The sequence below is a fragment of the Vigna umbellata genome, chromosome 1 (assembly GCF_029865625.1).
Source record: "Vigna umbellata cultivar VRB3 chromosome 1, Vumbellata_1.0, whole genome shotgun sequence".
Taxonomy (NCBI): Eukaryota; Viridiplantae; Streptophyta; class Magnoliopsida; order Fabales; family Fabaceae; genus Vigna; species Vigna umbellata.
The window spans coordinates 2,126,175-2,147,967 of NC_142165.1; the positions used below are offsets into that span (position 1 = coordinate 2,126,175).

General features: G+C 39.0%; 2 protein-coding genes across 8 annotated transcripts; both read right to left on the reverse strand.

Annotated features, from left to right (window-relative positions):
* Positions 1 to 3,812: 3,812 nt before the first annotated feature.
* On the reverse strand, positions 3,813 to 5,785 carry XERICO (RING/U-box superfamily protein). The gene is made up of 2 exons (XM_047317556.2): positions 5,637 to 5,785; positions 3,813 to 4,954 (listed from the first exon to the last, which is right to left on the reverse strand). The coding sequence occupies exon 2, from the start codon at positions 4,741 to 4,743 to the stop codon at positions 4,279 to 4,281; it is 465 nt and encodes a 154-aa protein (XP_047173512.1). The 5' UTR covers positions 4,744 to 4,954; positions 5,637 to 5,785; the 3' UTR covers positions 3,813 to 4,278.
* Positions 5,786 to 7,073: 1,288 nt separating this feature from the next.
* LOC124841313 (zinc finger protein CONSTANS-LIKE 9-like) lies at positions 7,074 to 21,087 on the reverse strand. 7 transcript variants are annotated; one of them, XM_088091511.1, is made up of 7 exons: positions 20,941 to 21,087; positions 19,829 to 19,887; positions 19,118 to 19,718; positions 17,390 to 17,623; positions 16,221 to 16,522; positions 7,831 to 7,962; positions 7,074 to 7,698 (listed from the first exon to the last, which is right to left on the reverse strand). In XM_088091511.1, the coding sequence occupies exons 3-6, from the start codon at positions 19,685 to 19,687 to the stop codon at positions 7,833 to 7,835; spliced, it is 1,236 nt and encodes a 411-aa protein (XP_087947637.1). In that variant the 5' UTR covers positions 19,688 to 19,718; positions 19,829 to 19,887; positions 20,941 to 21,087; the 3' UTR covers positions 7,074 to 7,698; positions 7,831 to 7,832. The 7 variants fall into 7 exon arrangements, with proteins under 7 accessions (XP_087947637.1, XP_087947627.1, XP_087947614.1 ...); XM_088091501.1 differs by lacking the exon at positions 20,941 to 21,087 and adding exons at positions 20,564 to 20,635; positions 20,755 to 20,934 and having other exon boundaries at positions 7,074 to 7,962; XM_088091488.1 differs by lacking the exon at positions 20,941 to 21,087 and adding exons at positions 20,564 to 20,635; positions 20,755 to 20,934 and having other exon boundaries at positions 7,074 to 7,962; positions 19,829 to 19,890.
* Positions 21,088 to 21,793: the final 706 nt, after the last annotated feature.

The following is a 21,793-nucleotide window of genomic DNA, read 5'->3' on the forward strand; positions in this document are numbered from 1 at the left end:
TCTTAGTATGGTTGAGGCTGACCGGTAGGCTAACTACTTGGGTCCATCATACGGCCGAACGGAGGATGCGATAGGTAGCCGAGAATTGGAAACATGTGAAGTCTGAATAGTGGAGGCCTAGATGGCCTAGAAGTCGATGCCGACTGGCCAAGAACCTGATGCCTAAGGACTGAATGTTGGGTGACTAGACGGTCGGGGGCCAAACAGTAGATCTCGTTAAGCCGAGAAGCTGAGGACGAGCCGAGGCCGAACGTTTGAGACCTTCGGAGGCTGAGAAACCCGGACGGGTGAGGCCTTTGGAGGCCGAATGCGTTAGACCTGTGGAGGCCGAAGGATGGATGCCAAACTTGGCTAATGGCCAAATGGTTGAGGTAGAAAACTTACCTTGAAGGTCGAACGGCTGGATAGTAAATCCAAATTTTGGCTAAGAGCTCGAGGCCGACCTATGGACGACCGAGCGGAGGATGCCACGGGTGGTAGAGAAGTGCGGGCATGTGGAGGCCGATCTTTGGCCGTGGAGGCACCTAAAGGTCGGACGGTCGAAAGCTAATACCAAATGGCCGAGACCATTAAAGGGCACGGCCGAACGGATGAATACAAGAGGCCAACCTTAATAGCTGAGACCTCACGATCAAGCGAAGTAGATCGAACGGTTGCGGTACGAGACCGAGTTGTTAAGACAGTTTTGTCGGGTTGACGATTGTACTAGAGACCGTTCGGCCAAACAATCTGACGTCAATGCCAATTTTCCCCATGTACCTGGTTGCCGAGTTTAAGGACGTACCTGATTAGTATGGCTGAACGGCTGATGCCTCTAGAGGCCGAGTCCCGACTTAAGAATTAGCTGACAAGTTGAAGCCTTTGGAGGCCAAATTGTTGGCTGAATATCTGCGAAGCCTGAAAATTCGATGCCAAATTTGGCTAGGTGCCTGCAAGGCTAGATTATGGAATTACCTAAGACCAAGGTATGGTCGAGCGGCTGAATCCGGATGGCCAATCACAAGCTTGGGCCTAATGGCCGAATGTACTAGGCCGAGCGATCCAATTGTGAAGACTGAATGGCCATGCGAACGAGGCCAATCGTCAAAACGGTCGAGACCGATGTGTTGACGAGGCCGGGCGTTAGAGGTCGAACGGTCGGAAGAGTACCTGTAAGGCTATATTTGAGAGTACTTGAGGCAATCATAAGGCCGATCTACCGATAGGTTAAGGCTGACCGGTCGAGAGGTCGAGGTCGAAGGGCCAAAAGCTCGGCGATGAAGGGCTGAATGTTGGATGCCATATTTGGCTAAGTAGCTCAGGCCTTATGGCCGAACGGTTTGAGGTCTAAGACTTACCTTGAAAATCGAACGGCCGAATAGTTGAGCACCTATTTGGCTAATAGAACGCGTCATCGGGAGCCGAGGAGGTCGGACGAGTAAGGCCCTTATAGGCTGAATGTGTGGGGCCTCTAGTCACCGAATGGTTAAAGAAGCGAGACGCGAAGCCGAATCGCCTTGGCCGAACGGCTGAGGCATTAAGGTCTCCACGCCGAGGCCGAACGGCTTAGGCCTTAGGAGTCCCTGTTAAGATCGAACGTCTGATGCCCGAAGGGTGGATGCCGAACAGTTGATGCCACACTTGGTGAAGTACCATCAAGGGGCATGATGTTGAATAGTCGGAGCTGAGGCCAAACGACCGAGAACTGAGGCGGTATGCCCGGTGGTTCAGGCCAACTGGCTGAACGATAGATGTCGAATGCTGGAAGCTGAGGCCGAATGGCCATAACTCCAGGCTCAATGGTCGAGCGAACGAATCTGAATGGAAACTCATAAAAGCTTAGGCCTAATGGCTGGACGAGCTAGGCGGGGGAGCCGAATGGTTGGGGAAACGAGGCCGCCAGGTCGAATGGTCTTGACCGAACGGCTGAGGGTATGCGGCTCAACGGGGGAGACTGAGTTGTTGGGTTGATGAAGCCGAGTGCAAAGGGCTGAACGGTGGAAGTTGACGTTTTTTTAAGGTGCCCCTCATTGGTTCCTTGTGGTTACAATGGGGAATACTCGCTCGGCCCCGCGGTGGGCGCCAAAATGTTTCGGTCAGATCTGGTATGACCCTGTTAAAACACTCAAGAGTTTGTCAACGACCGGGCGAAAGTTGCTGAATCCCACGAACTGAGGTAGATCGAGCGGCTCTGGTACTAGAAGGATGGCACTAGAAGCTGGCGAAAACTGGACGGTGGTTGGACGCACTGGGAAAGGCCGAAGGGGCTCTCTCGTCTTCAAGTCCTGGATGTAGTATTCGTTCCCTCTCCTCATTCTCTAAGTCGGGCGGTCGGGTACCTATCAAAGGCACTCCGACGCTCAAGTCAGTAATATGACAAAGTGATCTATAATGCATGTATATATTGTATCATAAGCCATCTGTCCAGAAATCATACCTGGAACCTTTATTTATACTGATTGTAATGGACTTTTACCTTTCGTGGGCCTAATAATGGCCCAATCATATCTTAATCTTCATTGAGGGCTTTAATGAGTCATTAGTGTTTAATCGTGTAATCGACCTAGTGAGGGTCGGCCGGGACGGCCGGTCAGAAGGGGTGGTCGGCCAGGGATGTCAACCTGGGTGGGCGGCCACTCGGTTCTGCTGATCGGTCACATTGGACGCTCGATCTTGATGGTCGACCTGGATGGGCGACCTTGGAGGACCGCTCGGTCTATGTGTGATCGGACAGCGTTAGCTTGGACTCTCGGTCTTAATGGCCGATCTGGATGGACGACCTTAGAGGACCGCTCGGTCTATGTATGTTTGGACAGCGTTAGCTTGGACGCTCGGTCATGATGGTGACCTGGATGGACGGCATTATGCCAACCGCTCGGTTTATGAGTCGAGAGGACCGGACCGGACGGTAAAAAAAGTATAAAAAAGTATAGAGATTGCGTGACCGTGTGTGTTGATTAGAACAGATTGTGATGAATAAACAATTTGTGTGGAGCAAGAGTGAAGTACTTTACTCATCCCCGTGTTCAACAGTGGCAAATTATGAGAAGAGATTTGAGTCAAAAAAGAAAAAGAGAGGATGATGACAGTAATAATGGGTAAATTAGGTGGCTAATCAGCAGAAAACAAGTATTGTGTTTGTCTGTGATGAGTGTCGGTGTCAAGAAGTTGGTTGAATTGTTAATTGTTGGGTTTTGTTGTGTGGCTACAACCACCACAAATGTGGCATCTTTCCACTAACAACATAATATTCAATCATGCTCCAACTCAATGCATCTTTCCCTTTTCTTCCCATCATTCACACCCCTTTTGCCTCTCTTGCTAATCCACACCTTCTCACAACCATTTTACTGCTAACTAAATCAAAATTCATGGTATGACTTTCAAAATAAATACTGTGAAGGTCAATGAAGCATACTATGTTTGTGTACGTTTCTACGGAAAGCGTATTTAAAAAATTAAAAACTTACAAAAAAATTATACACCACTTTTACCAGCTATAACAAACACTACCATGATTTTTATATTTTTCAAGCCAAAAGAAAGTAATATGCTAAAGTTTTCGCACTTATTTAGAGGCCTGCTACAGAGTCAGGGAATATAATATCAGTTTGTTTCCATGATTGTGCTAATCTGTCATTCGGCTGAGTGGTCGCTACTTGCATAAGATTTTGACAGAATCAACATCAACCGAAGCTATTTGGTAGGGCTAGTTACCTAGATCCAACGTCATACTTTGTTGTATTGAAAATCAAATTTTCAAAAGAAGCATTATTGACATAAAAAAGAAGCAAAAGAATAAAAAGAACACCCCATTTTAATAATGTAAAAAATGAACTAAACAAGATATCCTCAGTATATAGCAGAACCAAAACGATTAGTGGCTTTGTATTGTTTAGTGATACCTGAATCTTATTGCCAACCACAGCTATTTACACACTGCACTATATATACATGGTGGTGATGAGAGTTGGAAAGGCAAAACAAATGGATTCTACAATCCATGCTTCCAAATTAGGATCAAAATGCCCAACATAGAATTAAGGCTCAGAGGTCCAAACAAGGCGGGCATTATGAACAAACATAATATGCAAGCAAAAAGTATACCCCTCATTTGTGCTAAAGAGCACAGACAGAAAAAGGGAAAACAAAACCCTCCACAAACTCTAGACCATAAAAGGCAAAAGGTTAAAGCTTAAAAAGGTGGCTGAACTCAGATGCGTGAACATCAAAACCCTCAAGAATATTTACACTACACTGTACATGGAACTCTCTTATTGGCATGCTCACTCATTTTGCTTACTGAAAGCAAGGTGTGTCATCTTCAGGCATCAAGGGAGTCCTGCAAAGTGGGCATGTAATGTTCCAGTAGTCCAGCCACTTCTCCAAGCAAGCTTTGTGGAAGAGATGGCCGCACGATAAACGGTTAATCTCAGATTCCGGTTCGAACTGAGTGAGACATACAGAACAGTCATGTTCAGGTCGTTTGCAGCAACACACACTGTCAAACCTGAGTGTTGGTGTCCGGCTTCTGAACTCTTCAATGTAACTCTCAGAGGGACTTAGATGGAATTCAAATGACTCAGGTGGCGCTTGGTAGGGATCTGGTGAAGAGGGTGAAGTGGTCGATGAAGAAAGATGGATTCCAACAATGTGTAGGATTGTCCTAACAATGCCCTTGAATATGGAAATTGACAATACAGTGTTCACCAGAAGGACACATAATACTCCTTCAGATGGTGCTGGGAGACTTGAGAGGCCCATTTTGATCAATGCTCTGAGAGTCCTTTAAGGATACCAAGTTACAGATAAAATTGTGTTCAAAGTTGCAACTGTTGAAGCTCAAAACTGAGCTAAGAAGACACAATGGATTCGTTTGGATCAGGAAGAATCCAAAAACATGGAAATGAGGAACCAAAAAGGAGGAAGAAACACCAAGTATGGAAACTCTTTTGGTTTCTTCTTAATATCTGGCCTGTAAAGCCAATAAAAGAAAGATTAGAACATTAAATACTCAAACAAAATTAAGAGAGGTTCATCAATAAGATAGTGAACGGCCAAAAACAGATGGAAACAAATAAAATGCTAGGCTTAAATCCTAGCTATAATATTTGACTTCGCAAGTTATTCATCTAGAATTAAAATATGCATATGAAAGTGAATGACAAAATAAATTGAAAGAAACACACAACACACAGATAATTGTCTCTTTTCTCAAGGAAAAGTCAAGCTACACAGAAAAAGTGGGTTAAATCCAGCACCCTCACAATCCTGAATTTAAAGAAAAAACTTACAAAAATATGAACAAAAAATTAAAATCCCGAGTAGGATGTAATACGTTGCAAAATTTCCAGATTGAAAATTGAGGATACGAAATTAAATAACAAGCATTCTATTGGCGTCTTCATCATCAACGAGATCTAAGACAAACCAGAAATATTTTGATCAGGGAGAAATATTTTGTATCAAAATCAAGATAAACTTTTCATTAAAAGGTAAAAGGAAAATAAAATTAAGAACTTCACATGTCCCCAGAAAACTACCCCATACCCAACACACGATCTAGCGATTTCGAGCAGAAACGCATAATTCCTAAAAGACCCAGAGAAGAAAATTGAAAACCCAGAAGAAAAAGAACGCATTTCGATGAGACTTACGAAGTGGGGTTTGAAGATTACGGTTCTGGAATGATGGAAAATCCGTAATTTCTTCTCTCTTTGCTTTATAGATAGAAGAAGAACCCCACCATCTCAGGGATTCATTATTGGCAACAGTGCCCAGTGCCTTAACCATGGTTACACGTTACCTCTTTCCTAAGGATGCATCCATTAACCATGGTTAACAATTTCCCTTTTTATAAAGAAAACTCGTTGTTATAATGGGAAAATAGTTAGAAAATGAATAAAAAAATGGGAAAGGGACAAAGAAGTTACAAGAAGCAGTATTTGTGCACTCATAATTTATGTTGGAGAATTAATCATGTTACCAGAGTTGAGGATAAAGTTAACTAATTTTTATTTTTAAACCCTAAACAGCGTTATATGCCATGTTTCCAATTTTGGATTGTTATACTTTATCCTTATTTTCAGCCTCAATTTATGCTTACAGCACCTCAATTTTTTATTCTGTCACATACTGTAATAAATTATAAATACTTTTAAGATAAGTTATTAGATATGGTTTCATTATTAAATATATAATAAGCGTATTCACTTTTAATAGTTATTTTTAAGTTCATACTGTTAGTACACAATTATTAACTCTTTTATTTTCACAAATATATTATTCAGTTCATGCATTAAATATATTCTTTTTGACAAAAAAATTTAATCTTTGATTTATCTAATATTGTAGGAAAGTAATTATATCCTTTAAATCTACCTCCCATTGTAATATAAAAAGTTTATTTTCTACTTTGGTTGTTTCTACTTTTAGGATAATTTTGGCCATATGGTGATGTGGATTTTATTAATATTTTCAGCTTTAAAGTTCCTTTCACAACTTTCATTTTTAAAATTAAGCTTTAGTATTTTTTCTGTAAACAAATATTTCAACTGCTACTTTAATGTTTGTCACTTTTCGTATGCTTGTCATTTTTAACTTAGGACATTGCTTGGAAAAACGCTAATACTTTATGAAAAGGTTAGTGTAAGTATACTCTTTAGGATAAAAATGTTAATAGACAATAATATTTTTTTTCCTATTTTTATTTAACTTTAACTGCTTATTCAAATTATACACTAATACTTTTAAATTATATCAACTTAACTATTTAGATGACTCTTATAATTTAAATATTTTAATTCATATTTAAATTCCATGTAAATTCAACAAAACTATAAATCTAAGCTGAAAAAAGTCAATTCGATTTAAGAAAAAAGTTATTTAACACTTATTTTCATTTCCTTCCCTGTTTTAAAAATATTCCTACAAAAATAATATGAAAAGAAAAAGAAAGTGAAAGAATGGGAACAATTGAAAAAGAAAAAGAAAAAATTCATCGAATTGCTTACATACAATCACAAGGTTCTTCTGTAACAGGGTTCACATTGTTCTTTTCAGCAGTGTCATACAACTGAAGTAAAAACGCCATGTAGTTGAAATGTATCAATGACTCGAATAAAATACAAACAAAACTTTTTATGAATACATTGTACAGCTCCAATGAAGTTTTGTAATCAAAATTATAAATAGCAGCATCCTATTCTATACATAAAAAACCTTCAAATTTACAATTTGTCATACCTAAGGAACTGTTGGGCCATTACACCTCTAGCTGCACACATGTATATTCTGCACAATACATGGCAAAAAGAGAGGGACAAAATATTACAGCCTACAACAGAGTAGAACATTGTCTAGAATTTATCAAATTGAGCCACTTATCATGCCATCATAGGCACTTGTACATGTGACTTAGGATCAGTGAGGAGTTGACATAAAATATGACAAACTATGAGCAAGATCAAGGCCAAGGACCAAAAGAATTTTGCATTAGATTAGAATGAAGAAGCAGGATTTGCCAAGTTAAACAGAAGGGCAATCAAAATTCATGACACATTGCCTGAAGGCAGTTTGTGATGCTGTCATGTAAGCAGAAATTGCAACTGGGGATGTCCATTGCAGTGAAGGACACAACCTGCTCCTGAGCTTACACTGTCTGTTCATTGAAATAGGGCCTGCTTACAATCTTCTTCTCCTTTCAGAAAATCTATGCCCCTGTGATCAAATCAGACAGTTTGTCACTGCATGGATAAAAATGTATCAATTTCATCCATTTTTTCAGGTAAGAGTTACTGTTTTCTTTACGAGTGTTCCTTTCCTTTTATAGAACATGGTTAAAAGTTGTACACTCAGTAGCTTCTGGTTTGGCTCAAAGGGTCATAGTCATAGACATCACCGGCTTTAACAAATCGGCCCTTCACACGCCTTCTGACATCGGCCCTAGCCTTTCGAGAGGCATACCTTACTTTCTTCTCGAACCTATTAAGATTAACCACAATTGATTTAAACCACCAAAAGAGCAAACAAGCTTTCAAATTTAGAAATAAATCAAATCCAATAAATGAAAAGTAGTTATATTGAAAAGCTAGCAAATAATAAAGCAACTAGTGACAGGAAATTCTTTATTGGCAGATAGATTATGTCAGCAATATCATGCACTAAAGCTTTAGCAATAGAAATCTCTGGCACCTAATTAGTTCATCAATACAACCTTGTCATTCCAGTGAACTGGAAAATGATAGAGCAAAGAGAAGATCGGACAATCGCCTATTGAGAACAAAATGACAAAACTTGGCTAAGGTAGTAGAGACAAGGACAGGTTCATAAAACATCTAGTCAGGCAAAAGTGGACAAACTGATGGTATTAGTGGGATACGTAGCCAGAGATATTCTATAATATATATAAAAAACTGCAATCTAGATATATAGTTTCTTAAAAGCAATTGAGTAGTCACTCTTGCTCCTTCAATCTGTCCCTGTATAAAGGCTCCACCTAATAGGATACGGGTTGGTTGCTGTTATGGTCATAAATTCAGAGTCAAATTGACCCGTGTTGAGACCAGCATAAAGCCCTCTACTTTTATGTCAACCAAGAAACAATAGTAATATGGGGTCAACACCATTGGCTATTCTTCAGAAAATACAGAAAGTATATTTTTTGAGAGCTTTAAAAGGTCTACCTAAGGTAGTTATATTAATATACAGCTTTAAAAGTAGTTACTCAACCTTCCATTCTTACACTCCACCTCAAGCTAGTGCGTATAGTTATATATATAAAGTTTGGAACAAATAAATTCAATCAAAGGTCCTCTCGATGATTTTGTCAACACATTTGCAAGTTGATTATAGCATCCGACAAAACTCAATACCAATTTCCTCGTATAACAACTTTGGTCGAATGAGATGACAATCAATCTCTATGTGTATGGTCCTTGCATGAAACATAGGATTAGAAGTAATGAGAAGAGCTACTTGATCATAACAACACATCTTCATTTGTTGAATTTCACAAAAATCTAATTCTTGGAGGAACTGATTTATCCGCACAAACTCACAAGTGAGAGATGTCATTACCTTGTAGTGAGCTTCAACAGTTGATTGGATAACTACCTTTGTTTCTTGCTTTTCCAAGAATTAATATTTCCTCCAATGAAAACACAATATTCTATAATAGAGCATTTGTCCTTAAAAGAATATGTTCATAAGAGAACCTACCTAATAAGTATCACAATAACCAGAGATTTAGGTATCCCCTTTATCTTTATAAAGAGGACCAAGTTCTGCAGCCTTTTTGAGGTATCTTAAGATAGGAATGACAACATTCCAATGATCAGTACAAGGAGTTTGCATGAACTGACTCACAATAACAACTACAAAAGACAACTTGGTCTAGTAATAGTAAGATAAATAAGTTTTCCAATCAGTCTTCTATATCTTTCTAGATCAGAGATAGCTTCACCATGTTTTGCCATTAATTTTTTTTTGGATTTGTTAAATATATTAGATTATTAAATATCTTATCTTTATCTTTTATTTTTAGTTTTTTATTATTCTTTATTTGTATTTTAGGCTTAATTCATATTTCTTTTATTATAAATATAATATCCTATGTATATATTCAATACATAGGAGATTAATCTCATACACAGTGTTTACTATATTCAACAGGATCCATAAGTCTATCCATTGGTTTACAATCATACTTGTCTCTTTTAGGATATCTTGAGCATACTTCCTTTGAAAAATTACAACACTTTCCTTTGATTGGGCTACATTAGTGCCCAAAATGTATGAGACTTCCAAAATATTTGGTTTGAAAATGATTGCATAAGTGTTCTTTTAGTTTATAAATTCTAGCAGCATCGTTCCCTATAATGTATATCTTCAGCATACATTATTAAGTTCAAATAAAACCAAAAGTAGAGTTACATCTAGACTCAAAATGTCAAGGAAAAGAAGACTTAACATGTTTTCCTAATTGACATAACTCACATTTAAAGCTTAAAGTCTACTAAGTCCAAGAACTCTTTAGTTTTGATAAATGAAGATGACCTAAACATTCATGCAAAAGTTTAGGAGATAGGGATGCAAAACAAAACGCAAATGAACTAGTACGAAAGTAGTATAAGTCTCCATATGTATGTCCTTCGTCAACTAGCCAATTAATACCATGCTTTTGTATAATAAAAGAATTGGCATCAAAGGTAACTGAAAAATTCAATTATTATGAGATTGAAGGACCAAGTAGGAACAAAGAGAACAAGCTTTCTGAAGTTTAAAGAAGGAGAAAGGGAAACTTGACCATTTCCTTGAGAAGCTACTTTAGATTTGTTGATTGGGATTATGAAATGAGGCGTTTAAGGAAAGGAGAGAAGAGAATAATAGGTATAACCAAAAATATGATCAGAAGTACTTCGCCCATTATTCATGGACTTTAACTTTCCAAAAATAGTGAAATGCAATATGTTGACAAATTAGGATTTGTAGATGATTCTACTAGGCTGCTAGATTTCAATTGGAAATATTCACGACATTACTTATCACAAAATATTGGTTCAACAACCTCAAATTTTGAAGGCAATGATTGCTTTGTCAAGGAAGCTAAGGGGAAATGTTAGGTTTCTGATCAAGAAACCTAAAGTAACCCACTCTATCACACCCAGAATATCACACCAGAAAGACTGTATAACTCCTTTATGTATTATCAACAGCCAGAATGCAATGTACAGTGAGCAACTGAGAGCTTAACCTCCCCCACAGGAATAATGGTTTCCTGTTAGAATTCTACAAACAACCGACTAACTCAACAAAACTATTCAATAGCTATTTATACAATTGAATTCCCGCCCTTCAGCAGTTAGGCATTCACAGTCTTATTCCTTCTCTCGTATACCCTCCATCTCCTAACATTACCCTCCACCCCTTTAATAACCTTGTCCTCAAGGTTGAACTCAGGATACTGGTCTGCCATCGTGCTCTTGTCCTCCCAGGTTGCACCTTCTTTCCCCCTTCTTGCCATTCCACCAGGATTTGTTGCACCATCTCTTCACCTTGCTTTACCTGTCTACTTTCCAGAATGCGAATTGGGTGAAAGGTAGGTCCTTTTGCCTGTAACTCTGGTGGTAACTCTTTCTCCACCTGCTGTTCACCTACTGCTTTCTTAAGCTGGGACACATGGAAGACTGGGTGTATCCTAGCTGTTTCCGGCAACCGGAGCTTACATGCAACTTCTCCCACCTTTTGTATTACTTGAAATGGGTCGTAGTAGCGAGCTGCCAATTTTGGGTGAAGTTGCGAGGGCATAGAGGACTGCATGTGGGGTCGAATCTTCAAGTAGACCCAATCCTCCACCTCTATGTCTGCTGGTCGCCTCTTTTTGTTCGCCTGCTGCACCATTAAATCCTGTGCCCGATATAAATGGAATTTCAACTGCTTGATAGCTTCATCTCTCGCTAACAAATGGGCAACTGCTTCGACTGGTGTTTCCCCTGGTATGAACCTACTAAGGGATGGTGGAGCTCTCCCATATACGGTCTCAAAAGGTGTGCATCTGGCTACACTCTGATAACTGGTAGTGTACCAGTATTCAGCTCACGACAGCACTGTACTCCAATTTTTCGGTTGTTCCGAGCAGAAGCAACGCAAGTAGCCTTCCAAAATTCTATTTATCACCTCAGTTTGCCCTTCTGACTTAGGATGATAGGCAGTACTCATCCTGAGTTGGGTTCCCTGCAACCTAAACAATTCTTTCCAGAAGATGCTCAAAAACAAAGGGTCCATCGCTCACAATTGAAACCGGAATGCCGTGCAGCCTTACTACCTCCTTCACAAAAACCTCCGCCACTGTCTTTGCTGAATACGGATGCTTAAGCAGCACAAAGTGACTATACTTACTCAACCTGTCAACAACCACCAAGATTGCATCATAGCCTTGAGATTTTGGCAGCTTAACTATAAAATCCATACTCACTTCTTCCCAAATTGCGTGCGGTATGGGTAGTGACTGCAGTAGTACTTGCAGGGAAGCTGCCAGATATTTATGTTGCTGGCACACCAAGCAGCTAGCCACAAAATCTGTCACCGATTTTTTCATTCCTATCCAGTACAAGGATTGGGCTATCTTCCTATATGTTCTATAAACTCCTGAGTGACCGCCTGTGTTTGTTCAGTGGAACTCAATTAAGAGTCTAGGGATCCATCCTGATTTTGCCGACAACACCAATCTTCCCTTATAATGGAGTCTTCCCTGCTCTAGCGTATACGCTGAATGAGCATCAGGGTCCTTCTGATCCGCAATCACCTTCTTCAGCACCTCATCCTCTTCTACCTCTATCAACACTTCTTTGAAATCCTTCTTTGAAATCCTGCCAATAAGGCCTGGCTATCACCCTCAGCTCCTTTTCCTCCTCTCCCCCTTCACTGCGGCGAGATAGGGCATCTGCTGCCCGGTTAGTTTTTCCAGCCTTATACACAATTTCGAAGTCATATCCCAAGAGCTTTGCCAACCAGTTTTGTTGGTTCTGAGCAGTGATCCTCTGTTCCAGCAGGTACTTCAAACTCCTTTGATCCGTATGCACCATAAATTTCTGCCCCACTAAGTATGGCCTCCAGTGCTGAATCGCTAAAACCAGCGCCATCAACTCCTTTTCATAAATCGATTTGCTTAACGATCCTTCAGCCAATGCCTTGCATAAATAAGCGATGGGTTTCCCTCCTTGTGTTAACACTGCCCCAACACCCCCTCCTGAGGCATCACACTCAATGTGGAAAGGTTGGCCAAAATCAGGGAGCGTTAAAACTGGTGCTGAAGTTATATCTGTCTTCACATTTTCCATGGCCGCCCTAGCCTGCTTGTTCCACCCAAATTGCCCTTTTTTTAACAGTTCTGTTAAGGGCTTGGCCATTTTCCCGTAGTCCCGCACAAAGCGCCTGTAATAACTCGTTAGACCCAAGAATCCTCTCAAGGCCTTCAAAGTTCTTGGCTCTTCCCACTCCATAACCGCCCTTATTTTCTCCTTATCCATCTCAACACCTTTTTCTGAAATCTGGTGGCCCAAATACTGAATTTGCTGCCTCCCGAATTTGCATTTCTTTTTGTTGGCCACCCACCGATGTTGTTCCAATAACTGTAACACCAGTTTCAGTTGCTCCAAGTGATCCTTCCATGTGGAGCTATATGCTAAGATATCGTCAAAGAAGACTAGCACACATTTTCGAAGGTACTGCTGCAGCAACCGATTCATAGCACTTTGGACGGTGGTTGGCGCATTAGTGAGGCCAAATGGCATCACGAGGAACTCAAAATGGCCCTGGTGAGTTCGGAAGGCGGTTTTGGGTACATCTCCTTCTCCCATTCTGATCTGATGATATCCAGCTTTTAAATCTATCTTGGAAAAATATTTAGCTCCCTTTAATTCATCCAATAGCTCTTCTATCACCGGGATGGGGAATTTATCAGAGATGGTTGCTCTGTTCAAAGCCCGGTAATCTACACAAAAACGCCAGCTGCCGTCTTTCTTTTTTACTAAAATAACCGGACTAGAATAAGGGTTCGTGCTTGGTCTAATTATCCCTGCTTTCAGCATATCTGCCACCTGTCTCTCAATCTCTCCCTTCATGAGGTGGGGGTATCTATAGGGGCGCACATTCACGGGATCTGCCCCTTCCTTGAGGGTTATTCGGTGCTCCATATCTCAAGGTGGGGGCAGGCCTGGAGCACTCGAGGGTGTATGTTCAGAACTGCCTCCAACTCTGCCTTCTGCACATCAGTCAAATCAGCTTGCCCTTCACCGTCCACCTCTTTTTCCACTAGGCCCAGATCCCAAACCAACATCCACGTCTCAACATATGTCAGTTTCAATAACGCTTTTGGTTCCACCAGCTGTCTGGATAAACCAGGATCACCTTTTACCTTTACCTTCTCACCCGCCAGGTTATACACCATGGTCATCTCCCTCTAGTTAATCATCACCTCTCCCAACTTAGCTAACCACTCAACGCCCAAGATGATATCCACACCCCCTAGTTCGAACACATAGAATTCCTCCTCCATGTTAGTTTCCTCCAAACTCACCCGAACCTTCTCACCTGAACCTTCTCACAACCTCCTCGTGTTACTTTCTTCTGCCCATCTCCTAGACTCACCGTGTACGGTGGTGTGTCTGCTATGGGTGGCTTCAGTTCCTCCACTAACCTCCGGCTGATGAAGTTGTGGCTTGCGCCACTGTCTATGAGCACTACCACTCCTTTTTCTCCAATCCCGTCACTTTCTGTATATCAAAAAATCGCTCCGCCCTATTGATCCAACTAAGGGGTTACAGCCCTTCGAATGTGGGTAAATCCACCTGTTTCCACCACGGTCTCTGATCTTCCTGGCGGTCGCCGACCACTCTGCCTACAACCTCCTCCTCTTGTCGCCATGGATTCTCGTTCACGAAGCTACCGTCTGATTACCCCTCCGTGTTATTAACCTGCAACCCCAGTATCCTCATTATCTGTTGTAGGTCCCTTCGTACTGCGGCGGACTCCGCCTTCATCCCCTCCATAGTAATCTCAATTGCCTCCAATCGCCCTTCCGTCTCCATTATCGTTTTTATGCCCACTTTGGATTCGGCAAGTCGGACCAAATGTTAGGTTTTTGATCAAGAAACCCACTCTATCACACCCAGAATATCACACCAGAAAGACTGTATAACTCCTCTATGTATTATCAACAGCCAGAATACAATGTACAGTGAGCAACTGAGAGCTTAACCTCCCCCATAGGAATAATGGTTTCCTGTTAGAATTCTACAAACAACTAACTAACTCAACAAAACTATTCAATAGCTACTTATACAATTGAATTCCCGCCCTTCCTAACTGCTAAGGCAGTTAGGCATTCACAGTCTTATTCCTTCTCTCGTATACCCTCCATCTCCTAACAGGAGTAGCAATTTTCTTGAGTATGACCCATTCTTTTATAACACATACATTGATGACGTCCTCTACCACCACTTCCTCATCTAATTCCACAAACCCTCTTCAATGTGCAGATACCATGCCCGAAGATTCAGTGAATTCAAAAAGATTTCTACAGCTAAGAATTGGAACATGATGAAGTCTTATTAAACTTTCCATGGTTAGAATTTCTTGACCAAGTAGAATTTGATCCCTAATATGATCAAAATTTGGGTTCATTGCACAAAGGATCATAACCATATAAAATTTGTCCAACTTCTAATTTCTTAAAGGGAATCAACTTCTAAAAACATCTTTAGTTCAACAATAGATTGACTATTGACAATAAAAGACATCATATCATGATCTATTTGTTTAAGAGATGCTAGCTTGTGGATAGAATCAGAGATGTTGTTCGCAAAGATACCTTGAGCCTTCTTCAAACAGGTTGTGCAAGTTTTGAGGGTTCCCATATTGGGTTCCATTTATTGCACAATAGAGCACCAAGTTGAAAATCCAGCAGAGTTTTCTAATGAGATCTCATCTCCATTCTTTTCCAATTGATCGCGAAACCTTGGCTAAGAAACCCAAGTTCCATAAAGGTTGCCCAAGATAAATAACTTCTTCCCTTAACCTTTCCAAATTTAATGAAAGGAGAGCCTGAAAAACAGTGTTCTGGTCCAGAGTCCATCTTCAAAAGGCACAGAACAAAGGAGGTGCCTAGCAATGACTGAGATAGAACTCGAGAGAGAAGGACAAATTTTCCCTTCAACCAAAGCTAGTGAACACAGACTGTTAGATGCGTCAAACCACACGAAAAGATCACAGAGAGAATCCATCAATGGGAAGGTAGTGTGTGGGTTTCACGCACTTAGGCTATAGGGGAAAGAAGGCAGCACATGGAGGTGCGTGCAGAGGTTTCTGATGATGGGATTGGCAGTTGGCCATCACTCAGGGAGACAATCCTGATGTGGTCATCAAACAAAACTGAACAACCAGCGGTACCGACAGACCCAAACAAGATAAGGATAAGCAAAGCTGAATCAATCTGCTTTGATACTAACTTGAAAAAATAAATAAAAAGAGAAAGTATATTTTTTGAGAACTTTAAAAGGTCTCCCCTTAGATAGCCATATTTATATACAGCAGATCTACGTGACAATGATGAGAAATGGGACAATAAAAAACAAGTAGTCCTAGGTACATATAGGAACCAAAACAGATTGAGTAAAGCTTACTTAGCCTACTCAGAACCTACTTTGAAAACTGCATAAATATAATCAGCACAATTAACTTACTTCCGGGTCTTCTTCTTTTCCTTATAGCGCATTACAGCATTGCTACGGTTGGCAGAATGCAGGGAACTCTCAGGGCAAGGAGGACACCAGGGAGGCTCTCCCATGAGAAGCATTGAAGAAGCATCACATTCTTGATAGTCACCAGCACTATCTTTGGTAACACCAGAAAAAGAAATGTTTGATTGAGATTGCCTTCCCGTAAAACAAACAATTGGTTCAGTTTTTGTACTCAACATTGAATCTGCAGATGCTGCATTGCTGCATGCTGGTTGGATAGCATTGACCAGCCCAGTAGATGATCCCTGGAAAGTAGAAGACAAGTGTAGACATGATATTAAATGTGTAAAATTATTCAACTCACCCCACAAAAGAAACTAAATTTTATGCCTATTGACAGATATAACTTCCACACTACAAGCAAAAGTACTGGAAAGAAAAATCCCATTACTCAAAATACAAGTAAACCTTCACATAAAAAAGGAGATTTAAGGAATTGAAACTCATCCATATATTCTACCCAAAAAAAAAGAAACATGTTTATATTTTTCATTATTTCTGTTACTACTTTTCTTAAAAGTAGAGAGTCAAGGCAATCAATCATGACTAAACCTCAGCACTTTGGATGATCAGTTTATACATACTACAGATGAAGTCGTATAGTTCACAAAAAAATTGATTATAAAGTGAAGATAGCTGGAACCACCATTGAGGAGAGTAGATTGCATGTATTTTTGTCATATGAAAATGGGGTGAGAGAGACCAAGAAGGACTTCGGAGAAAATTATTAAAAGGAATTCTCCCATAGATAATACTCTTTAGTCCTGTATACAAGAAACAAATGAGGACATTTTTTGGTCCTTTTCATTGGAAACACGGGACCATTTTCAGATGTATTAATTTGTTAATTTCTTTTTATACCCTTTATTTCTTGTAAAGTCTATTAATGAGATATGCGTTTCTTTCATATAAAAATGGATCCATTAATTGAGTTAATGGATCATTTCATCATGATATTCATTATCGCCAGTATCATCACAGAGAAATCAAGGCACGGTTTACACAAGTGAACAGGCAGAGTTCAACAACAATAAACATGGTTCAGTTCAGTTATATGAAGAATAATAAAAAAAACAATTTTATTGCAGGAATGGAAGGTGAGATTGTAGTACCTCAGCAGCAACAGCACCGTGACAGTGGGATTCACCAGCACTAGCAGACATGTCTTTTGTCTCAAATAAGCTTTCAATTCCACCATTTTCAAAAAGCTCTTCCGAATGACTGAGAGCCATCCCAAAAAGTTCCTGGTAGTTCTCAAGTTCTAGATCCACTTCATCCATGATGAAATCATCATATAGATTATCATCTTCACATATCCCAGAATTTTTTTTCCCAGGACAATTCAACTGCAGATTCATCATGTGATGATTAATGAAAAAATGAAAGTTGGAAGAATCATATATAATGGCCTTGTAGTTAACATAATAATGCAAGCTACAAGGCTATTGTATATTTGGAAGCACATCTTATGTCATTGCCTTGTACTGTAATCAAGTTGCATTGGTTAAACTGATTAAAAGTCAGTAGTGAAGGGAGAAAATATACTCATACCCAACCCTTGTAGATAAGGTGCTATTATCCATGTAAAGAAATTACAAGGACCATATTCATATTATTTGCATACCAGTCATCATTTTGTTTCCCTTGTCTTCAAAACCCATGAAAGAGGGAAACCCTTGGTAATTTTAAATGTAGAATTGAATAAGAATGTAGGTACAATTCCAACAGTGGCCAAACCAAATTAATGTGTGATATAGACTAGGACATTATAAATTTATTTTCATTTAATATCAGCCTTAAAAACGTTCTATAAACATTTTTCAAAGAGAAAAAAGTATTAGGAAAGGTGAGATTTGTGTGAAACTAAAACCAAAATATAGTTTTGACCAAGAAACAGCATATAGGTATAATCAAAGCTAGTCAGTTTCAAATGCTGTTTCACTCATCTAGAAAATGAATGGCAAATTAATCACAATTTAAAAATGATTTAGCCAAAAAAAAATGCTGATGAAAAACTACTTAGGAATCATTGCCAGATAGTTTAGCTATTTATGTCTTGTCTTCTGCAATAAAATATCTACAATATAATAATTGACAAAAAGAACTAATTCCTAGCAAGCATGTAATTTCATTCACTGATTCATTGTTAGATTGTCCGTCACACCAACAATGGTTATGATTTCCCAATAGATTTTGTCTATGATGCAAAAGATATATTACCGTTCCAATATGGCCATATGAATGTTCTAAAAATATATACGTCTTACATAAGTATCTAGATACGTATAAAAATTCATATTGCAATCCTGAAGATTCAAATTAAGAAAATATTCCTCGATGTTACTAAAAAAAAATTATTGTTATCACAACAGGAATACTACCAATCTCATTTACTTTTTGAAAACATCCACAACGAGGACAATTTCTATTTTTGGTTCATCATGAAACAATGCTTCTATATTTCATATGTAGTTGAATTGGATTTTCATAACTTCGTTTATGGGTTTCGAAACTTCAAGAGTATCGAATACGGATATATGCCGTATCCAATAAATGCAACATATATGTGCATCATAGACAGAAAACTACAGGGAAATCATGAGCATCGATGGACATTCTAACAATGGAACAGTGAATGAAATCTCATGCTTGCAAGGAATGAGTTATTTCTGTCAATTATTATATGGCGTTGCCATAAGTTGAAAAAATCATCCAACAATTTGCTCAAAGAATTCATTTCTTGCAACCTTACAGTTTTGTTCACTCTGCAGTTACTAGAATGTCCATCAAATCCAGTACAGTTGTAAATTTGCGACACAAATGAAAACATGTAAGTATACCTTGGGCATACATTCATTCCCAGGTTCAGGTAGCTGGTCCAGGATACGAGGTTCTGAGTCTGACACGGGTATTGAAGATGTTCCAGCCCAAAATTTACCCTTGGTGGGTAGATCTGTCACTTGAGATGAACCAGACACATTTGTCCCTTCTGGAGGAACCAAATCACTCTTGTTGCCATTCTCATTAATGCTCATCAAACCCAGTTCCTGCTCACATGCTTCACCCATAGAAGGGATATCTAAGAAAAAGGACCATATTGAAGAAAACTCTGCAGCTGAAGGGCAGCCAGAGTAGCAATTGATTGTTTGCCTCTTGTGTGTCGAAGAAGTAGGTGAGCTACCATGAGCCAACCAATCACAGTTCTGACAAAGCGAAATTTTCTCTTCAACACACCTCACGAAAGCAGGTTGTGAATTACATCTCTCACATAGAAGGCTTCTCGAATGACGCCTAGATAGGGCATTAGCAGAATGAACATTTCGATCACACGACAAACATAAGCATGCAGCATCACTGCGACAGTACACCAATGACCTCTGGTCTCCACAAAAATCACATAAATAACCCATCTTTAAACTTTCTCCCTGTTTGTTCCTGAATCTAAATGAAAAATTCTCAGTTGTTAATTATTACATCTACCAAAATCACAACAGAAGACCCTTCTTATCCTACGATGTTGAAATCAAACCGAGCTATATTATAGAACTTACAAGCTGTTGGAAAATTTGATACTGATGAAGGAAACTACAATTCAGTTCTGTAAACTCGGCTGCTGCAAAGAGGTAATAAGTAAGCCTTTTCATAAGAATTTATACCAACTTAGTAATGTGAAGAGAAAGAAAAACGAAGAAAGGATTCTATCCAAACTCTGAACAGTGCAATGGAACTGGGATGAAACAGTATGAAAACATAGAGCCAAGATTAAAAAGTGTAGATTGAAGAGCCAACTCAGAAAAAAAAAGTAAAAAAAAAAATAAGCAAACTGTTTGACAAACGAACTGGTAAAAGTATCTCACAGCAAAGCAATTTCACAACAGCACACAATTCTTTCTAAAGAAAATTGATAAAAGATAAAACTAAATTAAATCATAAATAATTAAAACAAAATTAGTTAATACCAAGAAAGAATTTTCAAAGGACAATACGGGTTTAGATTTAGAAAAAAATAATAAAAAATATATATATGCAACCGGGGTTATCAGGCAAAGGAACCAACCAGAATTTTCTGTTAAAAAAAATTACATTTTTATGAAAAAAAAAAAGAAGTAGTAGTAGAAGGAAATTCAGCAAATAAAAAGTTAACTGGAGTTTCAACCGAATTATGAATAGCAGATCAATTCTCAAAAACAAAAAAGTCAGAAAAATCCCCAAAAACATCATCACATAAACCCACAGAAGAAAACACAAGAGGCGGCAGAAACAGCAAATCAATCAAATCCAATTACCGGTTTATCAAAATTCTCAACTTTTCCTTATATAAAGCTCCCAGAAAAGTCTTCACGCCAGAAAAACACGAACTTTGAAAAGAAAAAAAAAACACAGCACTTTTTCAATAATAAAAAATATAAAAGAAGAGATGTATCTGTAGGAAAGATGGAACAGGGAAGAGGGAGAGATCAGAAGGCAAGAAAATTACCATACGGCAAGAAAGAGAGAGAGAGAGAGAGAGAGAGAGAGAGAGAGAGAGGACAAGATCGGTAAGGAAAAGGGGTTTATTGCTTTTTTGAGAAAAAGAATATAAAAATAATATTTTGAAGGAAGAATTGAAAGCAAAGGAACCCTAGAAGTGGAAGCTGGGCTTTTGAAGAGAAGAAGCACAGACCTTTTGTGTGTGATTCTCTCTCCTCTGCTCTGTTCAGATAGATAGGAATAGGTAGATTTTAGATTAGATATGATGGGGAGGGTTGGTGTAGGTGTGAGTGTGAGAAGAGAATAATAATGCAATGGAAGGGTTTGTTTGTGTGATGTGTGTATTGTAGGTAATGTGACATGAGGAATGCAAGGAAAAGTGCTGGTAGATAAAAAGTGCAAAACAAAAGAGTAAAAAACTTGAATTCAATTGCAAGTGGGACCATGTCTCTTTCCCAGTGAAAGCAAAAGCCTCAGTTTTTATTTATTATTATTAGGCCACACACATCCCTTTTTCTTGCTCCTTGGTCCACACAGAAAAAAACACTGTTGCTTTTACCACCGCAGTTGCTGATTCTGCAGAACATGGTAATGCCTCTGTAGTAACAATACAAGGTAAGAACAGTAGTGTTTGTTCATGATACCTTTGGCGCTTGGTGGCATTTTTTATTGTGTTTAATGCTAAAAGAACATTATTAGTTGTCGTACCGAGGATGAACTTTTTGCTAAAAAGTGCGTCACATGTTGGATGAGGTGGACAGATAGAGGTTATTTTGTGACGCTTTTTCACAATCTGCTGCGCTTTTTCTGTTGCCTTTTCACACCTCTCTTTTTAAGCCTTTTCCTGCATTTTTCTTACTTCTTCTCCCTCAGACTCTTTTCACTACTCTCTGCACGTAGATAAAATTATTAAAAAAATCATTACTTTTTGTATAACCAATAAGATTAAAAATTATTTTAAAGTGTGTAATAACTTTTTAAATAATCGCGAATAAGATTTACTATAATATTCAATATAGAAAATAAAGTTCCATAGAGAATCATCG